General features: G+C 36.7%; 1 protein-coding gene across 2 annotated transcripts in view; it reads left to right on the plus strand.

The window, feature by feature from the left end:
• Positions 1-22,035, plus strand: part of TTC33 (tetratricopeptide repeat domain 33) — a 38,330-nt gene that overhangs the window by 10,934 nt on the left and 5,361 nt on the right. For both annotated transcript variants that reach the window (XM_064641592.1, XM_064641593.1), the window contains exons 3-4: positions 11,370-11,451; positions 16,532-16,663. In XM_064641592.1, coding sequence (XP_064497662.1) covers positions 11,370-11,451; positions 16,532-16,663 — 214 coding nt within the window. The remainder of the gene's footprint in view (positions 1-11,369; positions 11,452-16,531; positions 16,664-22,035) is intronic.

Raw genomic sequence — 22,035 nt, forward strand, 5'->3', positions numbered from 1 at the left:
TATCACAGCAAACTTGCGTCAGTTTCCCTGTTTGCTTTTCTGAAACTGTGTTATAAATATATAGGTAGTTTATTGGAACAGCCTTCCAGAACTCAAAATATTCCTTGGAGGTGTTTCCTGCCAGGTAGAGCATAGGACTTGAGTCATACAATAAGAGAAAGGATTAATTTTAGAAGTTAGGATTCAGGAGCATGGGACACTGTGGGCAAATGGCTGGAGTATTCCTATCTAGTAGTTAATGTAGATAAAAACATCTGATGTCTTAATCTTCTGTTGAATCTGTAATGTTTTATTTTGCATCTCATGCTGTGATATGGGAAAAAACGAAGTGAATAGCTCAGACAGTTCTTGCTGTTACCTCTCTTTTGACAGGCATTGCTATATGTGTGCAAAATAACTGCCAACAAAAACCATCAGTCTGAATCTGTTGGTTCCTGCAAGGTTTTGCATATCAGTAGAAACAGCAGCATAGTAACTAACTAACTAGCTCTGTCATGGTAATTGGAACACAAACGTGCCTCTTCTGACGTTTCACAGAACATTTCTGTCTAGTGTAGCTGAAGCTCACCACTCGATGTAGTGCTGGTAGTGAGAGTTCCCACCCTTCTTGCCACTTTCATGTGGATGAGTTGCATTATTATCTTGAGATTCAGAAGTATGTTGAATTTCCTTACTTCCTTAGATGGTGATATCCAGTCTCCATACAGTCATATGTATATTACGTCCTCGTAGATAGAGTGTTCTGTTTATTGCACCTCTATATTTCACTTATTTCAGGAGACTTCATGGCTTTTTTCACTAGTATTTGCATTAATACTTCATAGTCATTTGACATCAATATCTTCTAATAGTTTCAGCTCTGTGGAAGGCTTATAGGGTACCTGCCTACTTAACTTACTGGAACTTTCATGAAAAATAAGATAAAATTGCCTTTTAAGTATCAAAATACCATAGAGAAGTACATGTTTCCCCTATCTTTGTCTTTCTCTCAGTTTTTGTCTATAACCTTTGTCATTATTATTCTGTGATGTTGACATCAACAAACATTGTAAAGAACCGGAAGTAATAGAGGGAAAGAAAATGAAGGGAAATTACATTATTTAATACAGATAACAAGAGCTCATCAACTGGATGAAATGGAACTGATCAGAATAGAATGTGAGCAGACTATTGCTTTTTGTGTATCATCTCTCCCCAAATCTTTTGTCGTGTTAATACCCTACCCATGAGTATTATATTTTGGCAATGAGTAATTTTAAGAAAGATAGAGGAATGCTGGTATCTAAATCCAAGAATTTTTTTCTTTGATACTGTTGACAGCTGTTGATTCCGGGCATTAATTTCTGTGTCTGATTTCTGAGAACCACTAGGATCATAACATGTGGTGAGAGACACAGAGCTGTCAGCCGTCTGTGGACAAATAATTAAAAGGTTAAAAGGAATAAATGCCTACTCAGCTAAGAACAAAACAGATGATACCCATCATTCTAGCTCTATTATTGTGTGTGTAAAGGGTGTCTGAACAAATAATTCTCAAGACAAGAGTATTGCTTCAAACGGTTTTTCTTCTACATTTTCCTTCCTGCTGCTTTCAGAGGAACTGCAGTTGAAACTATTTTGAGGAACTAAAGCTTTGTATTCAAAACTTAATTTCAACAATAAAAATGCATTACTTCTCTGCGAATACTTTAAATACTATAGCTATTGCAGTATCTGATACTTGATTTATATCAATTTGCAGCTTTTGTTTAGGATAGTAAAATAGTGAATTGATTTTACTGAAACAATTCACTTTCGAAACTTGTAAGGTTATGATACTCTGTTCTTACTGCTTAAATAATGAAATGGCAATAAAACTTGTATTTCTCTTCTTAATGTGAATTTCCGTGCTTCTCCTATTTGTCAGTGTTTATTTTGGCTTCCTACAGAGCTCTCATCTGTAAAATGACAATCAATACCCGATTTTAATTATGTTATGTTAAATTACAAGTCTGATATTTAATGAAATAACCTGCATGTTTATACATGGTTGGAAAACAACTTCTAGAGCCTGGTAGAGGGATTGTTATGTGTCATCTCTTCAAACAGCTGTGGTCTAATCTGATATTAATGCTGAACATAAAAGCATTTGAAACTGTATTTTTTTAATTATATGAATGTAATTACAATTTAGGTTTTTTTAATGTTCTTAAATGAACACCAGTTATACAGCACACCGAACGTTCTTTTGTGTGAGAATATTTCTCAGTGGTGTGGAATGTCTTGACAATTTCTGTTCTTAAGCACTCTAGTATGACAGTGTGTGAATACAGCTGTTATTTCCTCTGTATCAACAAGTCTGTTTTTAGCGCTGCCTTTTTAAATAGAAAAATTACTGTTCTACTATGTGTTTAAGAAAAACAGGTATGTTATATAACTTGCAACTATAGATATTGGAGAAATACAGATAAAAGAGTAACTCATTTGTAAAGTGGATCTCAAATATTGCACTCTGGTGAGTGAGATTTTGCATTTGTACACATTTGTACACATTTTACACCTTTTACACATTTTTACATCTCTCTATGTTCTACTTTGTAATTACCTGACATTTTGGTATTAATAGAATACAGGTAGAAATAGCTTATTTCTTTTGTCTCTCTGTTAACGTCAAACGTTTATCCATACTGTAGTTTTTAATTATTGCATGGTAAAAATCTAAATACTTCTCACTGCAGTCTGTTTGTTAATATTTCTGTAGTTAATCAGGTATGCAGTCAGTGACAGTAGTGTCATGTGGTTTTCATGCAAAACTAAACCAGCAAAACTACCATTTGATTGAAAGAAGCATAATTTCTTCCAGTTCTTTTCCTCTACTCATTAACAGCCTATAGAGAGAACTTGAGCCATTCTCAATTAAAAATGGCACTACTGAGTTTTCAGTACTACTACAAATGATTAACAGTGTATTTCTTAGAGTTTCTAACAGTCATCATGGTGTAATATTACTGCAGGTAAGTAAATTCCTCTGTGTTATATAAGTTTTGAGAGGAAAATATGAAGTAGCAGTGCCAAGTCCGGTGAGATTCTGCAGCAGGGCCGGAAACAAAGCTGCAGAACATCCGGTTTCTAGAATTTTGCATGTGATTGGTATGTTTAACTAAGTCTTTGTTTAGTAATTTGCAACTTACTTGTTTTTTTTCCTGAATATGAAGTTTTTTTAAACAGAAAAATATGTTCTTTGATCTTGCTTCTTAACCAGTTATATAATTCTCTTTAGTCAGAGCCGAAGTAATGGTGTTGTGTTTGAAGAATCAACTCAACCATAGGCACATAAATACATGCTTTCCAAAGCCCCCTTTTAGGAGAAAGCACTGAAATTGCACACGCTGATGGCCCAGTGTACAGGGCACAGGAACAAAAGTGATCTGCAGTTAGCTCCAAGAGATTGGATTAGCATCTGGATGTTGCCTTTGTATTGAAAATTTGGTTGTCTCCTTACAGATGAGTGCAGATATCTGAGGGGGGTGGACCATGAATCAGTGATTAACCAGATTGTAAAGAATGGGGTAGAATAAGTCAAAGGTGGCAGAGCCCTCAGCTCACAATTCACTATAAAATGTATTTGTAAAAGACATATTATGGCAGACTATCAGGTGTGGCAATGCTCACTCTTCATTTCCTCTGTCATTTGTTGCTAAAATTATTTACTGCAGTATATTCCATTCCTGGGTCTCAAAAGATGGTTGTGACGTAGTAATGAATGATTTTTTTTTTGAGACTACTTTTTCATATTGTGTTTGAGGAAATTAAGTGTTATTCCCCTGTGAGAGAGGATGTCTATCAGAGACAGTATCAGAATCCTGCTTCTGTGGCTTTTGCTTTTGTATATTTGCGTTTTGGTATGAAATTGTTTATCTTTCTCCAGTATTGTATTTCATGCTTTTTTCCTTGATAAAAGTAGTTTCAAAACTGCACTTTCTTAATAGATGCAGTGATTAAAAGTAGCCATATTTACATATGTAGCTGGACTAAAAATTAGGAAACTCGTGAATGGAACTTACATTAAGAACTTGATCTTATAGTTCAGAGTGATGACAGGTGATAATTGCTTTTGACACATGATGAAATGGTATTTCCCATCTTCAGTGGAAGTTCTTAAGAGAGATATATCTCTTTGAAATATTTGTGTAGCTATTTAATTTTGTGGTATTAGTTGATTTACATGTAACAGTACTTTGTATTTGCTGCATAGGTAAAGATTCATCTGTGCAAACCAGACTTCATTTCACTCTGTACACTACTAATGTCCAGGTGTCAATGACCTGATTATGAGTGGTCTGATATGTGCAAGAATAGTAACTCTGAATACCTAGCTGTGTGCATGCTGTTTTGCTCCGTTGTCAATTCAGGATAATTTACCTACTCAAAGGGTAGTTGCATCAAGTTTGTTTGTGTTTATCTCTCCTTTACTATAGGGTAAGACATTATATATGGTCAGGTGCCATTGCAGAATTGCCATGTAGCTCTCTACCTGTGGAGGTTAGTGTGGCCACACCTAAATGAGCCAGTTAAATTAAAACGTTTTATGGGAATTTTTAGTAGATAGTTAAACTGTTGTTTTCTCTGTGCGTAATCAGAAATAACCACAAAAGAGCTATGCTTTTGAGCAGTAATGATGATTCATCAATAACGTCAAAATTGTCTGACAAAAAGTTGGAAAGTTGCTGAGAGTTCAGAAGAACATTTTAAACACATGAAGCACAATAGTGAGAGTACCAGTTTTACGATGGTTACCAGTGAGGTTGAACATGCTGTATAGCACTAACTGTGGACAAGATTTTTCTCTGCATGTTTAAGCAAACAACTTCCTTTTGCCTCTTTTTGCACTGTTCTTCTCTGGGTGCTTCTACAAAGTTCGGTACACCTCCCTCCCCACCCACAGTAGAAGTATTTTACTTTAAAAACCACACTGGCTTAGAGAAATCTGAAGTTGTTAAACACAAAAAGGCATGTTACGTGTGTGCTCTTTATTCTTTTTAGTTTCCTCATTCACCTGTTTTTTGAATCTTTTCTCCCACAGTCTGGCCCTGCATCATGTCCCAGCTTAAAAAGGGAAGTTTGTTCCTGTAATCAACTGCTTTCATTTTCATTTCTCTTTTTATGTCCTCTGTATAATTACTGTCTAGTGCTCTTTTTCTCTACCCTCCAGTGATGTCTGAATTTGACTCTACACTAGGTTGAAATTGTTCTAGCTGGTGTTGTTGGTGGCACAGATCGTTCATGTTCATCCTCTGTGATAGGAGTGTTTGACAATTATTTGTATTCCCTTTAAAATTTACTTTCCCTTTCTTAGCTCTGTCTAACCATGTTTTTCCTCATTCTCCTATAACATCTGATTGTAGGAGTGTCTGTCCAAGTCTCAAAGAAATCCAGGAGTTACATCTCCTCATACCTTCTCCTGGCACTGTACTTCTGTACTCTGCCTCTCTCCTGCAGATGTGTCTCATTTTGTCTGAATTTGATACCATCTCTTCTTTTTCAGTATATCTGCAGATATTTTCAGTGTCATGCTGATCATGTCCTGTCTCACTGTTCCTGAAGCATCAACTGTGGGAAGCCTGTTAAACTATAGGACTCTAAATCCTGCCTGAGCTGCAGTGTTGCTTTCTAGCATTAGGTATATATGATTCAAAAACTGATCTCTGTGTAACTTGAGTGTTTTTTTTTTTAACCCAGAAGCCTCAAATTAAATATTTTTTCTTTGGGAATGAGAGTTTTTAAAATTATTTTGTTTAAGAGTTTTTTGTTTGAGTCCTGTTTTCCCAGAAATGGTGTTGAAAAAGTGAAGTGTAAGCATGAGATGTTTGTTTCAAAACTTTAGCAAGCTGTAGAAAAATGTGCCAAGTTTCTATAGCTCCCAGATGGTCAGTAGCACATCTGAAGAGAGCAGTTTTAGTATGTTAGGGGAGCTGTGGGATTTCATATGCTGTTAAATAAAAGTTGTCAAGATCCATCTGGTCTTCTATGCTGATGCCATTCCAGATATATCCATTTGTCAATAATTTATTCATTTTTGTGGCTTTGCAATAAAGAGGAGAAAATACTAGTTAAATTCTGATTAAAACTGTATAATTTTTTTCTGTAGTGAGATATACTACTTCACTGAAATCACAGTGGGTAGATAAAGTTAAGTATACTGTATCTGTATACTCACATAAGTAGTAATTCTTTCAAAATATGATAGTTTTTCTTAAAAAATGCTTTATGTTACTGTTTAGGTGGTTAGTTACAATGTATGTGCAGATAAGGGTTTTAATTTTTCGGGAAATAACTAATTTCATAATCTATAAAATTAGGGTATGTCCATTATTAATATTCTGTGACTCTATTACATTAGATAAATATATGTAGTAATCCCAAAGATCTAAACATGAATGGGTCTATTTATTGTAAGATTATAATTTGCTTAAAATTTGTTTTAATTTAGTGAAGAGAAAATCATATCTTAAATCATGTAACACTGACGTTGCTGATATCTTAGTATCATATAATCCTAATGAACACTAAGAGATTTTCTACTTCAGTTCCTGCTCAAAGCAAAGTCACCTTCAGTAAGTTGCCCAGGACATTGTTTAGTTGCATTTTGGATATCTCCAGCGATGGAGATATGTTTAAACAGAATTTTCTGTGCTTCAGTTTGTGCCTGTTGCTTCTTGTGCTGTCACTGGACATGACTGAGGAGAATCTAGTTCCATCTTCTTTACTCTCTGCCCCACTTCCAAATGGGTAATTTTGCACCTTGGTAAAATTCCTCTTGAACCTTCCCTTCTCTAGGTTGCATAGTCCTATTTCTTTTAGCCTCTCCTTATATGGCAGGTGCTCCAAGCCCTAAATCATCTTTGTGGCCCATTGCTGGACTCATCCAGAGATGTCCATGTCCCTGTCACACTGGGCAGCTCAGAAGAACTGGACTCAGCACTTCACGTGTGGTCTCACCAGAGTTAAGGTACATCATCTCTGTCTGCTGGTGATGTTAAGGCAGCCCAGGATGCTGTTGGGCTGCTTTGTCACAAGGATACACTGCTGGCTCACACCCAGCTTCTTGTCCCCCAAGTCTTTTATCTGCAAAGCTATAGTCAGTAGGCCCACAGCCAACTGGTTAATTAATCCCAAGACAACTAGTGTTTGGGATTAATCTCCACTTGAGCAAATACCAGAGATTTCTGAAGAAGGCTTATAACATCATAGATCACCAGTGGATGTATCTGTGGTTTTTTGAGTCTTATTCTTGTTTTTGAGATGTTATTTTTGAGACAAGTTATTTTTGTTTTGGAAGTGCTAGGTTTCATATTCTTTTTTCTGAAGGGACCCAAGATTCAAATGTATGTTATTGCTTGTCAAATCTGATTTCCTTTTATGACAAGGTAACCCACCTAGCTGATCAAAGGAAGCCAGTGGATGTAATCTTTCTGGATTTCAGTAGAGCTTTTGATACTGTCTCTCACAGGATCCTTCTGGGCAAAATGTCCAGCACACAGGTGGATAAACACATCATGCAGTGGACGAACAACTGGCTCATGGGTCAGGCAAAAAGGGTTGTAGTGAGTAGGGGGACATCACATTGGTGACTTGCCACTAGTGGGGTTCCACAGGGCTCCATCTTAGGCCCTGTGCTCTTCAGCATCTTCATAAATGACTTGGACACAGGACTCAAAGTGATATTAAGTATGTTTGCAGACAGTACAAAAGTGGGAGGAGCTGTTGACTCCCTCAGAAGCTGAGAGGCCCTGCAGAGAGACCTCAACAAATTAGGGGACTGGGCAATCACCAATGATATGAAAAGGCAGGTGGTGGATTATGCTCCTGGGATGAGGCAACCCGGGGTTTACATACAGACTGGAGAGCAAGATGCTGGAAAGCAGCACCACGGAAAGGGACCTGGGAGTCCTGGCAAGTTGAATATGAGTCAGCAGTGCCCTGGCAGCCAGGAGGGCCAACTCTGTCCTGGGGGGCATCAGGCAAAGCATCACCAGCTGGGCGAGGGAGGGGATTGTCCTGCTCTGCTCTGCACTGGGGCGGCCTCACCTTGAACATTGTGTGCAGTTTGGGGCACTGCAATATAAGAAAAATATTAAGCCATTAGAGACTGTCCAAAGGAGGGCAACGAAGATGATGAAGGGCCTTGAGGGGAAGCTGTATGATGAGTGGCTGAGGTCACTTGGTCTGTTCAGCTGTATGATGAGCGGCTGAGGTCACTTGGTCTCTTCTTCTTCACTCCTGGAGAAGAGGAGACAGAGGAGAGACCTCATTGCAGCCTTCAGCTTCCTTGTGAGGGGAAGAGGGGCAGGCACTGATCTCTTCTCTGTGGTGACAAGTGACAGAACCTGAGGGAATGGCCTGAAGTTGTGTTGGGGTGGTTTAGGTTGGATATTAGAAAAAGGTTCTTCATCCAGAAGGTGGTTAGGCACCGGAACAGGCTCCCCAGGAAGTGGTCACAGCACCACGCCTGACAGAGTTCAAGAAGCATTTGGATTGTGCTCTCAGGCACATGGTGTGACTCCTGGGGATGGTCCTGTGCAGGGTTAAGAGTTGGACTCTGATACTTGTGGGTCCCTTCCAACTCAGCATATTCTGTGATGCTGTGTATCAGCAGTGCCATAGCATGTGTTCAAAACATGTGTGCTCTCTCTCCATATCAGACATATTGGGAAGAAGTCCTGGCAGACCTTGGTGAAGCAGCATTAAGCTAAAATTCATTACTTCAGTTTTTCCAGCCGTGACATGGTAGTTTTTGTAGCTCAGCATGCATACATGCTTGTGACCTGCTAGTCACACTACTGTATGTGAGCTTGTTTAATTTCTAAGAAAAGAAATGGGAATAGCAAATGGAATCCCCATTAAATATGTGTCGATTAAATCCAAAGCACATCTTATATTTATGTTGAAGTTTTGCTTTTGAAAACTAGTTACCTTCTCATAGTGGTAAAGGTCCTGTATAGTTTAGCTCAAAAAAAGATACTGGGAACCATAAAATGATTTATTGTTTTAATTATTTATTTTACAACACTACTCCTGAGTTACCTCACTTTTTATTTCAGCCAAGGTTTATGGTTTTCATAAAACATTTACTGCAACATTGACTATACAACTGTACCTTATATTCCCAGGAAACTTTTTCAGTCATTTGATATTTAATACAGTATATAATCTTTTCCTTCAGAAGAGAGAGGTATAAAATTCTTTCATTAATGGACTATCTTTACTTAAATGATTTTTTCTTAAATTTGTGTTACTAGAGCAAGCAACATGCTTCAGTTTCTCTTAGTAAGGACCTTAGTTTCTCCTGGAACAGCAATGGAAACATCCTTTTTTCAGCATATTTAAAGGAATAGAGCAGTCATGTTTTATCAGACTTTCCTCTCAAGGAAATACATGCACTGAAAAGATGACTATTTCACAGCCATGTGGGTGTCTCCACACTGTGAACTGCCAGTCCTTTTGGCAGTCAGTTCAGTGTGTACCTGCAGAAAACTTTTCCTTCACCAGCCCTCTCCTGTTGTGTTCTCAAGCTGGGAAGTGATTCTGGCATTCTATTGTCCATTCTCTTGGATCATGCTTCCTGAGGCTCACAGAGTTAAGTAACTTATTGTTCACAGACAGAACCACACATAGCGTAGTGTTTCTGTTAATGGACTGCTTTTTTTCCCTTGTCCATCTTTATTCTGTTGGCAGACTGCTGACAAATTGTCAGCAAAACCTAATAAGGTTTGGGGGAACATTAGCTTGTATTTGGCGCTTCCTTCAGAGGTAGTATGTTCTGGCTATGAATTTTTATTCCATTCACATTGACACTTTGAGCAATGTTCTGTTCATAGAAGTGAAAATTACGATTCCTGAAATGCAAATTTTTGTCTTATATCTTTCTACTTGCAAGATGCCAGTTCCTTTCTGGTTACTGATGTTATTACCGTATTTGCTCCGTTTTCCAAAATCTTTTTTTACTAAACCTTTTTGCTACATTTGTAATATTGTACCTTTCTGCATGGCCAGGATACCACCTAACTGAGCAGAGAACTTCCCTTACTCATGTAGACTTCGTTGTGCAAGGTCCGTGGTAGGTCTTGAACCAAACTGTAAGCTTCTATTTAAAAAGTAGTCCCTACCAAAATAACAGCTTAAAATGTAGAAAATACTATGATGGTTTTTTAGAGTGAACACACCGGCCCATAAGGAACGAGCTGAGATGACAGAATGCACAGCTCGTGGCTGAACTTTGAGGAAATGTGGAGCTTTATTGGAACATCCTTTGCTTAGGACTCAAATATCATACTTACTAGTGTAATTTGCAAACTAATAAAATCTGAATCACAAGGAGAGTTTGACTTCAGTTGCATTGCTTTTCCAGTCTTATTTTTCTATTCTCACTTGGTTCAGAACTTTCTGAAGTCTTCATGTGACTCCTCTGGAAAACCTGGAGGTGTAATAAAACCCAGAGGATTGAAAAATGGGGAAAGGAAAGAGAAGGAAGAAGGGGGAGTAGGGGAAGATAAGAACTGTTTCCATATGAAGTGCATGTAAAAATTACTGTAGTTTTATCTATACTGTATTAAAATTGCAGCATGTATATCTACCAAGAGGAACTGTTTTCATACCTTTACTGTGTAATTAATATAAATACAGGAGTTCCTGCACAGTTCCATAACAAATGTGGATTTTCAAACAGATTCAGAGAACACGTGGTATCCCACAGACTCATTAATATTGATCTGATGCCACCTTTAGGGCTGAAAGAATGTACCCCTTTAACTGCATCTTGCTATTCCATTACAATTCTTCAATATGGGCAAAACCATAGTATGCATTTGATCAAGTTTTACCTCATTGTTCAAGACAAAGAGCTAATTTTTATTAGTTTTGGTCAACTCTTCTGTTTTGTTCTGTCTTCTAGGATAGTCAATATATGAAACTAGTGTATGCTTTCCCAAAGTTGAGTGATTTCAGTCTAGCTGTTTACTTTCAACTTACTTTTTATATTTATATACTTTAGTTACTTAGGTGTCCTTTAGATTATTACAGTATCTTACAGTACAAAAAAGAAGTTTTAAATTGTGACTGTTATCAAGTCATGAAGCTTTGCTACAGATTTCCTATGTTTATTTGTAAATTCACTTGAGGCCAGTTGTATAGTAGTACTTAGCATCTGTTCTGTCAAAACAACAAGTGGCTAGTTCCTGAAAACAGTTCAGTATGTCTTATGGGGAAATAATTAGAAAAATAATTATACTAATCAGATGCCATGGCACTTTATTTAGGACAATGTCAGGATATAAATAGAAGTATCCAGTATCTTTAAATATAGTGACACTGTAATGTTGTTTTAACTACAGGTACCGAGAGGCTATTTTCAAGTGGGATGAAGCACTTCAATTAACTCCAGAGGATGCTACACTTTATGAGATGAAATCACAGGTAAAACATGACAGTTCTTTATCAGTTGAGAAATTAAGAAAAAAAACAATGTGTTTGTCAGCAGATACTGGGCAACATTGTTTAGTTGTTGTGTGCAAGAACTACAGCTGAGAAACCAGCTGTGTGACTTTGATTAATCTTGTAAAATATCTTTCCCTGTCTAATGAAACCATTGGAGAGTAATGAAAGCAGAAAGAATAAAGGAACCCAGGCCTCAGCGTCCACCATGCCTTTGCTTGCTTTCCTGAAGAGGAGAGCAGGGCTAGGCAGTTCACTCTTTCTTTTTTTTTCACATCCTTACATTGTGTAACACTTCTATTACACTGTGAATGAGAACACATGAAAAGCTTATGTACAGAATATACATTTATAGAACTCTTTAGTGAATCTTTTTAACCAAACATCTAAACATCTAATGTTTCAATTGGCAACCTCTCTTTCGTATGTGCAAATAATTATTACAGATGTTTTTTGCAGTATGACTTATGCTTACTGGAAGCTGTTTAGTATAACGTGTAATTTGATACCCTTCTACTTCTAAAGGCACTAACGTGAGCTGTAAAAATCCATTTTTGCCAAAATATGTAATTAATTAAAAAAATATTGTGGTTAATATTTAACTGATACTGTCTTAGAGCTGACTGTGTTATTCCAATGCAGCATACCAATGCAAATACTGCGGCTGTTCATCTGTAGCTCAATGAAAATGTTTTGGAAGAACTGTACAACTTCAGCAAGGGCTTAACTGGCACTGAGTCTTAAAAAATCTGCCTGTGTTGGTATGTGGGTCACATAATAGGGGAGGAGATTCATGGTAAGAATGACTTTGTGCAATACGCAAAGATTCTTTATGGTCTCTACTAATTTTCTTTCAGCGGGGAAAAGTCTATTAATGAAGTAATTTCTTTTGAGAATTTAACATTGGAGGATGGAGTGTTTGTCATGGTCTTGAATATCTGTCTAGTATTCTGTTACATTTATTAAGATAATCCTATATTATATAGGATTATATAGCAGCTTCCCAGTTCATGAGTATTTCCTTTCTCAGCCGCAAATTTAACATTTTCAATACTGTGTTGTTTAATATCCAGCTCAGATAAATATACTAACAGCACAGAAGAAATCTGTAAATGTTCATGGTAAGTTCTTAAAGCTCTGTATTTTAACAGATGTAGGACAAATGTCTTTTAGCATTTCTGAAGAGCGGAAATAGCGTTTAAAGTTCCTAGTTGTCAAAGACACTTGCAATAACTGTGTTTCCAGAAAATCACATGAGAATTGTGGAATTGCTCAACTGCTTCAAAAACCCATAGAAGCTGATGAGATTTTTTTTCCATTTCCCTCAGCTAGTCTTTGACCCATTTAAAAACAGATTTTATGGTGTGTGGAGAGGTTAGGGGTGCACTTTTCTTTGCATGCAAGATCTGTCTGTATATATAATTGATATTCCATTACCAACCTAAGCTGCTCCCATATTGCAAGAACGAGTGGCAAGTAAATGTTTATGCAAGTTCATTTTTACATTTTGTTGAAAACCAAAAATCTTTTAAAAAGACCCTACAACAGCAGCCTAGTGTTGATTGTAATGTTAGATAAGTATCATTGTAACTATGTTAAAAGGAATGTATAAAGACTGCCTGTATTAATGCGTGAAACTAATTATGAGCTGAATTTCTTAGATATTGACTGAATTACTTTATTACTGCTTTGAATTACAAAGATGGAGGAACAAAATTCAACATATTCTTTAAATCTGTGTTTGAATATTTGGGGACTGGACCATGTGGGACTCCTTACTGTGTGAAGAGAGCTATCAAAGGACTTGATACATTGTGATGTTTCTAACAAATTTCTTGAAATGAGACATTCTGATATTCTGTACCACTTCTGAGAACAAACCTGGTTAGTGTTGCTTATCTAGTGATACTTCTACCTCAGATCTCAGATAACATAGTTGAACACACTATGCAACTATGACAGGATTTTTAAAGGACACAATACAATTGTTTATAGACGTTTATAAAAACAAGTAAATTCAAATGTAAACATTCAGGTTTAGTTCCACTTAATAAGCTTTTTAGATATTTTGTCATCAGCGATATGAGGATCTAGTTTTGTACAGTGCTGCATCCTGAATTTGCATTCATTGAACAGGATCAGGATTTCAGATGTATGTCTCCTCTTTGGTTTTGTAGATGAAAGCCATCACACTCATATTCAAATAATTCCATTTCCTCTTTTCTAGAGGTTTTTTTAATCTTGAACTGGGTGAACGACTTCCCACTTAAGAAATTATGAGGTTTCTAAGACAAGACCAGACCTAAACCAAGTTTAGGTTATAAAACATCGCTAATAATCGCTGATTATTTTTAATTTTTTTTTTTCCTTAAGTTGGGATGTGTAGTGAGACGAGTTTACTATCAGAACATTCATGTAAACTCCAGAAAACGAAATTGCAAAAAAGCATTTCTGTGTGGTGTAATGGTAATCACTTTACAGCATGGATAAATGTAAGCTGCTTATGGGTAGGATGAATTCTATTCATCTGTATTTTGAAATGGGTTTCTGGATGGAAAAAGGAATTGGGTTAATTTCACTGGACTTGGAATGTATCTATATATAGTGATTCAGCCTCAATCCAGTGAGGTCATTTAAAACCAGAATTTACTCAGATTCATAAAACTTCCGAAATATTTTGGGTAGAACACTACTCCATTACCTGGATTATTAATACTTGGTCAGTGTCTTGATGATAGTTGCTACATTTAACTAGCTTTTTGCCTCTGAGTTCTTCTAATTCGTCTAATCTCTCATGTATGGCTTTTAAAGCTATATCTGTTAAACTAAGTCATTGTATGACATGGATGTTGTTTGTTTTAATGCATGTAACAATGGTAAATCTGTTGGAATAAAGTCCTGAAAATCCACTTACTGAACATCTTTATAAGACATTTCCCTCTAGTCAATTTTATATATACACGTTTATATATGTACAATGAGATTCTTGAGATGAGTATTGGAAAACAGAGTGCATTAATAAATTTATTCTTTTGCAATGACTGGCAAGAATTGCTGAGTCATTTTGTTAATAACTGAAAAAACTACCTATGCTGGACAAAATGCATATGCATTCAAATATGTACTTGTTTTAATGGACTTTGAGAAACTGATGCCAAAGTTACTAGGAGCACAGTAATTACTACCATGATCTGGAAGAGCATTTTTAAAGCAGCTGTCTACGTTAGTACACAACAACAGTCATAAATAGATGAAAGTGGAATAATTGCCTTTTATTACTGAGGTCATAATTCAGTAAACAAAATATTAAAATTCATTAAAACTACAAAAGACTCCCTAAACATTTACGTAGATGTTTTGGAATTTTGGAATTTGCAGTAGAAAGTACTGGTAAGAAGTACTGAACACTTGGGATGCATAAAAATGTTCTGGTGAATGTGTACTCTCTGTTTTCTCTTTAGAGAATAAACACATTAATACACTAATGTAAAAGGTAGCTGATAGGTGCAGAATCACTTAATCTTGGTAGGATGTACACCTGTCCACTAGTAATAGTTTGATTAATTTGACAGATCTGCTGCAGAAAAGAGAAATTGTACTCAAACCTGTAATTGCACTGAAAGTTTTGGAAAAATACATAACATTAATTACATATCATTTGATACAAAGCACAGTCATTTAGAACTGTTGAGGGAAAAAAGGGGAAAATGACATATGACTGTGGGTTGTTTTTAAAAAATTTTTTAAGTACTTCTAAATTTTAAGGTACAGTCCATTAAATGGAATCAAAGAGAAGCTGTAGGATTAGTCTTCAGAAAAATGTAGTCATACTACAACAGCAGAAGTATGTAGGGTTTATCAGAAGCTTTGCTTGTGATGTGTCTTGGTTTCTTCAGTACAGGATTACTTTCTGTAAGTCTTGCCTTCCTCTGTTCTCCCCTGCCCCCCTTTTTTTTAGTGTACTCACCCCTGTGCTGTGCAAGTACTTTACGTTAATTACAGTAAATACTGAAGATCATCACATTTGAATCCTCCTTTACTCTGCACTCATATTTATCTATTTAATATACCTTAGAACAGTAAGATTAGATAAATGCTTTTTGCACTTCAGCAATAGTACTAATATGTTCTAAAATTATTCATCATACTTGTGGGCCAGATGGGATGAAAGTGGTTGCCCACACATGGATCTTACTCTTGTGGTTGACGTTCTCCTCATACTGCAGGAATGCAGTTGTCATTTGTTTCTTACAGTGGTGTCTACCACCACAGCATGTGGGTGTCTGAAATCGTGACCTCAGAGTGTGATGCAGGTTTTCGGGTAATGTGCCAATCTCATGGTAGTCTTGGAAACATATGGCAAGCTTTGAGCCACATTAAGTATTGCTAACTGTGATTTATAGGCTTAGTTATGGAGATTGAATGCAAGAACAAAAATACTATGGTAACTGCTGAGTACCAGATTTTCACTTTCAGGAACCACTTTTTTTCTTCTTTAAATAGACTTCATGTCTACACTAGGCTTTGCTGTTGCAGAATGCTTACTCTCTAAATACAAGTCATTGTTAAGGTCTTTTTCCATGCTGAATTACAGGAGATTGTTTCTGTAATTATATCATGTGCACTGTAACTGTCTTCGGTAGGTTCCAGTCTTCTATTAAAAAGAAAAAATACAACCCAGGAGTTTTTCAACAACAGTTCCACATTTATTGTGTTTAATTCTCCATGTGTTTGTCCTTCAGTGTATTCTGTTATCCTTTTACAGAGTGTAGGGTTTATAGACAAGGGGAGATGCCATCAGAAGCAGTTCATTTACTTCTAATGGAGTTGCTTAAATAGTTCAGGTGAATCATCCTCTAGCATGCCTGTTTGTCACCATGGGGATAGAAGTGAGTTTGGGTGACTGTCTGAGATCAGACAACTAAACTATAAAAAGCAAGATAAGATGAACTGGTCCTTAGTTATTGAAACAATGGTTGTTGCCTGGGTAATCCCAGAAAACTTAAACTTTTCTTCAATTTTGCTTATTTTTCTTCCTCTTATTTTTCTATTTCTTTTATAGGTCCTGATGTCTTTACATGAAGTGTTCCCAGCAGTGCATGCAGCAGAAATGGCTGTCCAGAGAAACCCACGTTCCTGGGATGCCTGGCAGACTTTGGGACGTGCCCAGCTTGGATTAGGAGAGATAGCACTGGTAGGAAAGCAGAATTAGTTGTGAATGAGAAGGAAAGAACAGAAATATGAAGGTAGCTGTATATCCTGATGGTAACCTGAATGTAGACAAGGAAAAAGATTGTTGTTACTTATCTCCCATAATTTTCTCTACGTTATTGCTTTTCACAAATCCTTCTTGTGCGGTTTTGTTGCTGGACTTGTGAAAGACCTGCCTAGCTTGAAGACTTTTGTGTTATATACTATATTTACATGGTGGCTTTACGCAGTAGAATAATTATGTTGACATAAATACATATTCTAGGTGCTATACTGCTGCAGGTCACCATAATTTAAAGATGAATATAATGTGAAGTCCCAGTTGATATTGAGGCTCACTTCTATACATGCCTGCTGATAAAATTCTGGTATCTTGTTTTCCTTGTCTCCTGCTCTCCTGCTTCACATGCAGCAAATCATGTGTTCTCATTCCTGCTTTCCTCTGACTCCTTGACCTCAAATGGTGACTGAAGTTGCTTCTTCACTTAGTAACACAGCAAAAAGCCAGGGATGCTCTCTAGTAGTAGATGAAGTGCATCTTTTTTCTAGCTGCAGCTGTATGCCATGGTGCTATCTTGTGTACATGATGTAACGCAAAGGGAGACTTTCCCCCTATGTCATATTACCAGCTGTGTGTAAATACTGTAACATATAGAGTATAATAGATTTCTCCTAGTTGGTGTGGAAACACAGCAAATGACGTTTTAAATTCAGACACATTCACAAAAGTCCATTAGAAGAATAACTCATCATGAGCTCTCAGATAAGAAAAGATACTGCTTACATTTCAAAACCAAAAAACTAATTTTTAAAATATAGTAAGGAGCAGTATTAAAACAAAACAAAACAAACCCAAACAATGGAAATAACCTAGAATTACAGAATCGTGGAATGGTATGGGTTGGAGGGAATCTTAAAGATCATCTATTTCCAACCCCCCTGCTGTGGGCAGGGACACCACCCTCTAGACCAGGTTGTTCAGTGCCCTGTCCGCCCTGACCTTGAACACTGCCAGGGATGGGGCATCCACAGTTTCTCTGGGTAAGCTGTTCCAGTGCCTTACCACCCTCACAATAAAGAATTTCTTCCTAAAATGTAACGTAAATTTCCCCTCTTTCAGTGTGTACCCATTACTCCTTGTCCTGTCACTACAGTTCCTGATGAAGAGTCCCTCTCTGGCTTCCTGTAGGCCCCCTTCAGATACTGGGAGGTTGCTATGAGGTCTCCCTGCAATTTTTTCTTCTCCAGGCTGAACAGCCCGAGCTTCCCTGTCTTTGTAGGGGAGGTGCTCCAGTCTCCGCAGACAAAACCTAAGGCAAAACTGTGCATTGCAGATGTGCAGAGTGCTCCCTTTGTTGTTATAGTATCATAATATGAAATATATCACATAAATCCATGCATATCTGCATTACAACACTGGTGACATTCCATGGCTTTTGTGGTGTAGAAGGTAGGGGTAGATGGTCTGTTCTGTCTGGATCTTTTCCTTTTAAGGAAGGGATGAAACCTTTGCTGTAAATTATGTCCAAGATTTCTAAATGCATTAGGCTCAGGAAATTCAAAGTTTTATTTCCTTCAAGGGTCCTGGGTAACTAATGCTTCTTATTCTGTAAAAAAAGCTACAGCTGCTGTAATATCAGTTATAAATAGTGATATATCCATACTACTTGTACCACCAGGTCTGCTCACTAGGTCCTGTAAGCTTTGCCTACATAGGCAAATCATGTCACACCAGTCAGAATGGATTCTGATTAATATGTTCTCACATACAGAGAACTTGGGGAGTTGTCCAAAAATGTAGATAATGTTCACTATTTGTTTGTCAACCAAGCAATTTTTAAGGAATTTTAAAAGGTTAAGACTGAAGGAGTTTTAAAATATGAAATGAGTTCATAATTATTGAACCTGTGGAGGCTTCTTGCCCATGTGGTCTAAGTCATAATTATCCTTTTTCCTCTAGTCTTTCATTGCCATGATTTTCTAATTTTTCCCTGTATTATATTTTTTTACAAAGAAAAATTAATAAAGCATAAGTGTCAGGGCTTTTTAGTGGGTTTCTTTGAGATTTGGAAATTAGTACCCTTCTCAAAAGCAGCTTCTTCTGTTTCTTTGTTTCATTTCCCCCACCAGTGTCTGTCTTCATTACCCTCATCTTACCAAATGGTCTGTTGTAAATATTTTTATTACTTCACAAGGGATGATGCATTTTTTCGTAGAGGAAAAAAAGATTGTATTTTAATTTGAAGTTTCCCAGGTCTAAAATACACCTTCATAAATCTAATTTATGAACTAACATATTCATTTTTTGCAAATAAAGATTTGTTTTGATTTAGTTTTTGTCAAACTTGTGATAGAAAGAATGATGTAAATTAGTCCCTTTTTATTTTACTTTTTTTAAAGTTGTTTGCTCTTTTTTTTTTCTGAATTTACTAAATAGGTTAATTCAACTGTACTACCTAAATGTGAACTAGGAGAACTTTATTTCTGTAAAGGCAGAAATTCCTTAAATTCTACAGATCATTGTGCAGAGCACAACTGAGTAAACTTGCAGTGTGAATGTAGAAACTGTATAAATTTAGTCAGGCTTTCAATATTTCATTTAATTGTAAATATTTGGGTTTACAACTTATATTTATTGTATTGGTGATGACATCTTAACCAGTAACAACATTCACATAGCTTCATTAGAACAGCTCTTCCTGTGAAACAGAGTAAGCCCCATACTTTGATTAAACAGGAAAAAAAGAACAGCCCAAACAGAAGCAGCATTAAAAAATCTCAAACAAGAGAGGCCAAACAAAAGTGACAAGTTTCCCATGGTGGAGAAATTCATCGGCCATCTGGAGATGGTGATGGGCAAGCAGCTGCAGGTGGCCCTGCTGGAGCAGAGGATTGGCCCTGGTGGCCTCAGAAGGTCCTGGCCAACCTCAGCCATTCTGTGATTCTGTGACTGACCCTGTTCTGGGTCCCTGTCACATCTGGAGTACTGAGGATTACAAAGTGAACTGGGTAGATGTGTAAATATGCACCAGTTTTTGCATGCTTTTTGTTTGATATTTCAAAGGATGTGGTTTGTTGTATTCTTACTAAACAGTTAGTGGCTTAGCAGTCTTTATGTGTGACAACATTTTGTCAAAGGAATATGAATATGAATACTGAGATCACCCCTTTCTTTTATTTCTCTTGAAAGAAATAGTTTAGGTATTGTAGATAATGATGGGAGTTATGTGCTCCCGAAGAGAGAAATGTTTTATTGGAATCCTGCTAATTAACATAACTAATTCTGAATTTGAGATAATTTTTCAAAATGTTACCAGTGTTAGCATTTAGAAATGTAAAAAATTTTGGTAATCAAAAGGAAGCTGATGGTTGGCCTTCCACTGAAAAGCTGAAGTATTTGGAAATACTAAGTTAGAGAGAAAATGCCATGCTTTGTAACTTAAAGTGGGGTTCCGTTATATTCTTTTCAACAGATTTTAACAGTCCTACTGAGTTATAAGTAATAACCAGTTATTTTACTTTCCCCAGAAAGGTCCTGTGTTAGTCCTGAAGTGTAATCCTTTTTTTTTTTTTTTTTCAACTGCTGTTGGAAATCGTAAATATGTTTTGTGTTAACCCACCTAATAATTTTTAATGAATGAAAGGATTTTCTAATCAGATTTTCCATGAAGAAAGCAGAAGGGCAAGCAAGTCTCCAAAAGTTGAAATGCCCTTTTCAGGTACATTTCTGCCAGGGGTACTGAGTTCTTGCAAGTGATTGCAACTGATATAGCTGGTGTCTTCTGAGCATCTTTGGCAGATGCTCAGAACTTCTGAGAAGTACATTTCTGAACATTTTGACCTTGTAATTAAAAGTGCTAGCTAAAACAGATACACAGGATAAGACAAACCGGGATGTGGCAGAAAGTTTGTTGTACAATTGTTTTGAAATTCCTGTAATAATTTTAGCAGTAGAATTTGGTAATAGAGAGGTGAATGTTTTTTAGTCTCCTGGAGTGTCCTGGTTTGCAAGGTAAAAGTACTCATACCCCAGAGCTGGATGCAGTGCTCCAGGTGGGTCTCACCAGAGCAGAGTAGAGGTGCAGAATCACCTCGACTTCCTGCCCCCTCTGCTTGGATGCAGCCCAGGACACTGTTGGCTTTCTGGGATGCAAGCACACATGGCTAGCTCATGTCCAGGTTTTCATGCACCATAACCCCAAGTACTGTGTTGAATGCTGTAAAAACAAAAAACAAATGAACAAAAAAAATCTGTATTAAAAATCATTAAACACAGAAGAAGATTGTTTGTAGATGTATTGCATATCTTCATTGGTGGACATCCTTTAAAATAGGTCAGAAAGTGTCTCTCAGGTGTAACATAAAGGCCTAATACATGCTTTGGTGGCAGATGCAAACTGCATAACCTCTTAAAATGCTCCCTTACCTTTTTTAGGGGTTTCTGTATAGTGACAGTTGCTAAGTCCATGAGTTATAAAATCTTGTAAAAACTGCAATCTGATCAAAACTGCCCTTCACATTGAAAGACTGTGCAGACTAGCAGAAGAGACAGCTCATGGGACAAATGAAAGATTGTTTTCTGCTGAATACTGTCTAGTGAGATAAAATGTAAAATACTTTAAAAATACAAATTTTTCAAATATTTTAATTCCACAAGCAAAAATATCTTGTAGTAGATTTTACATTGCACCTCTCTGCAGAAGCAAAACCAGATACATGACTATGTACTGATCTAAAGTCCTGTAGTCCTTACATGTGGGATCTCCGAAACCACAGCTGCCCTTTAAAATGAGGCTAGAAATACCAGTTTAATCTACTGTCACCATGTTTTCCTATAAAACAGGCAGTTGGCAAAGGAGATTTACATCTCCATTAGGGGGAGATTTAGAAGTAGTACTCTTCTTTTCTTCTGTCTTAAAAGAAATTAGTGGCTTCAGGTGCAGTTGCAGAGGCAGCGTAAAATTTTATATCTATGATAAGTCTGTATTTTTCAGTACTACATTGCTGCTTTCAAATTAATCCCTCTGATCTTTTGCAGCGCTTAAAAATTTATTATTTTATTATTTCTTTGTAAAAATGTCACACACAAAAACTTTCTTCTAATTGATTTACTAAGATGATCTTTTTATGCTTTATGAATCATCAAAGCAGCTTCAAAGCTTTATTTGGTAAGATTTTTTTCAAAGCTTACCTTGTATTTTATTACTGTGTTTAACATTGTTTATTGTGCATGAATGTAACTATATATAGACAAGCTTTAATCAGGGGACCTCTTCCATGGAAAGCTTAAAAGCAGATGGTGTTTGTTTATATTTTGTTTTCAACAGAAATACAAAAAAGAGCATTTAGTGTTTA

Source organism: Pseudopipra pipra, chromosome Z, assembly GCF_036250125.1.
Source record: "Pseudopipra pipra isolate bDixPip1 chromosome Z, bDixPip1.hap1, whole genome shotgun sequence".
NCBI lineage: Eukaryota > Metazoa > Chordata > Aves > Passeriformes > Pipridae > Pseudopipra > Pseudopipra pipra.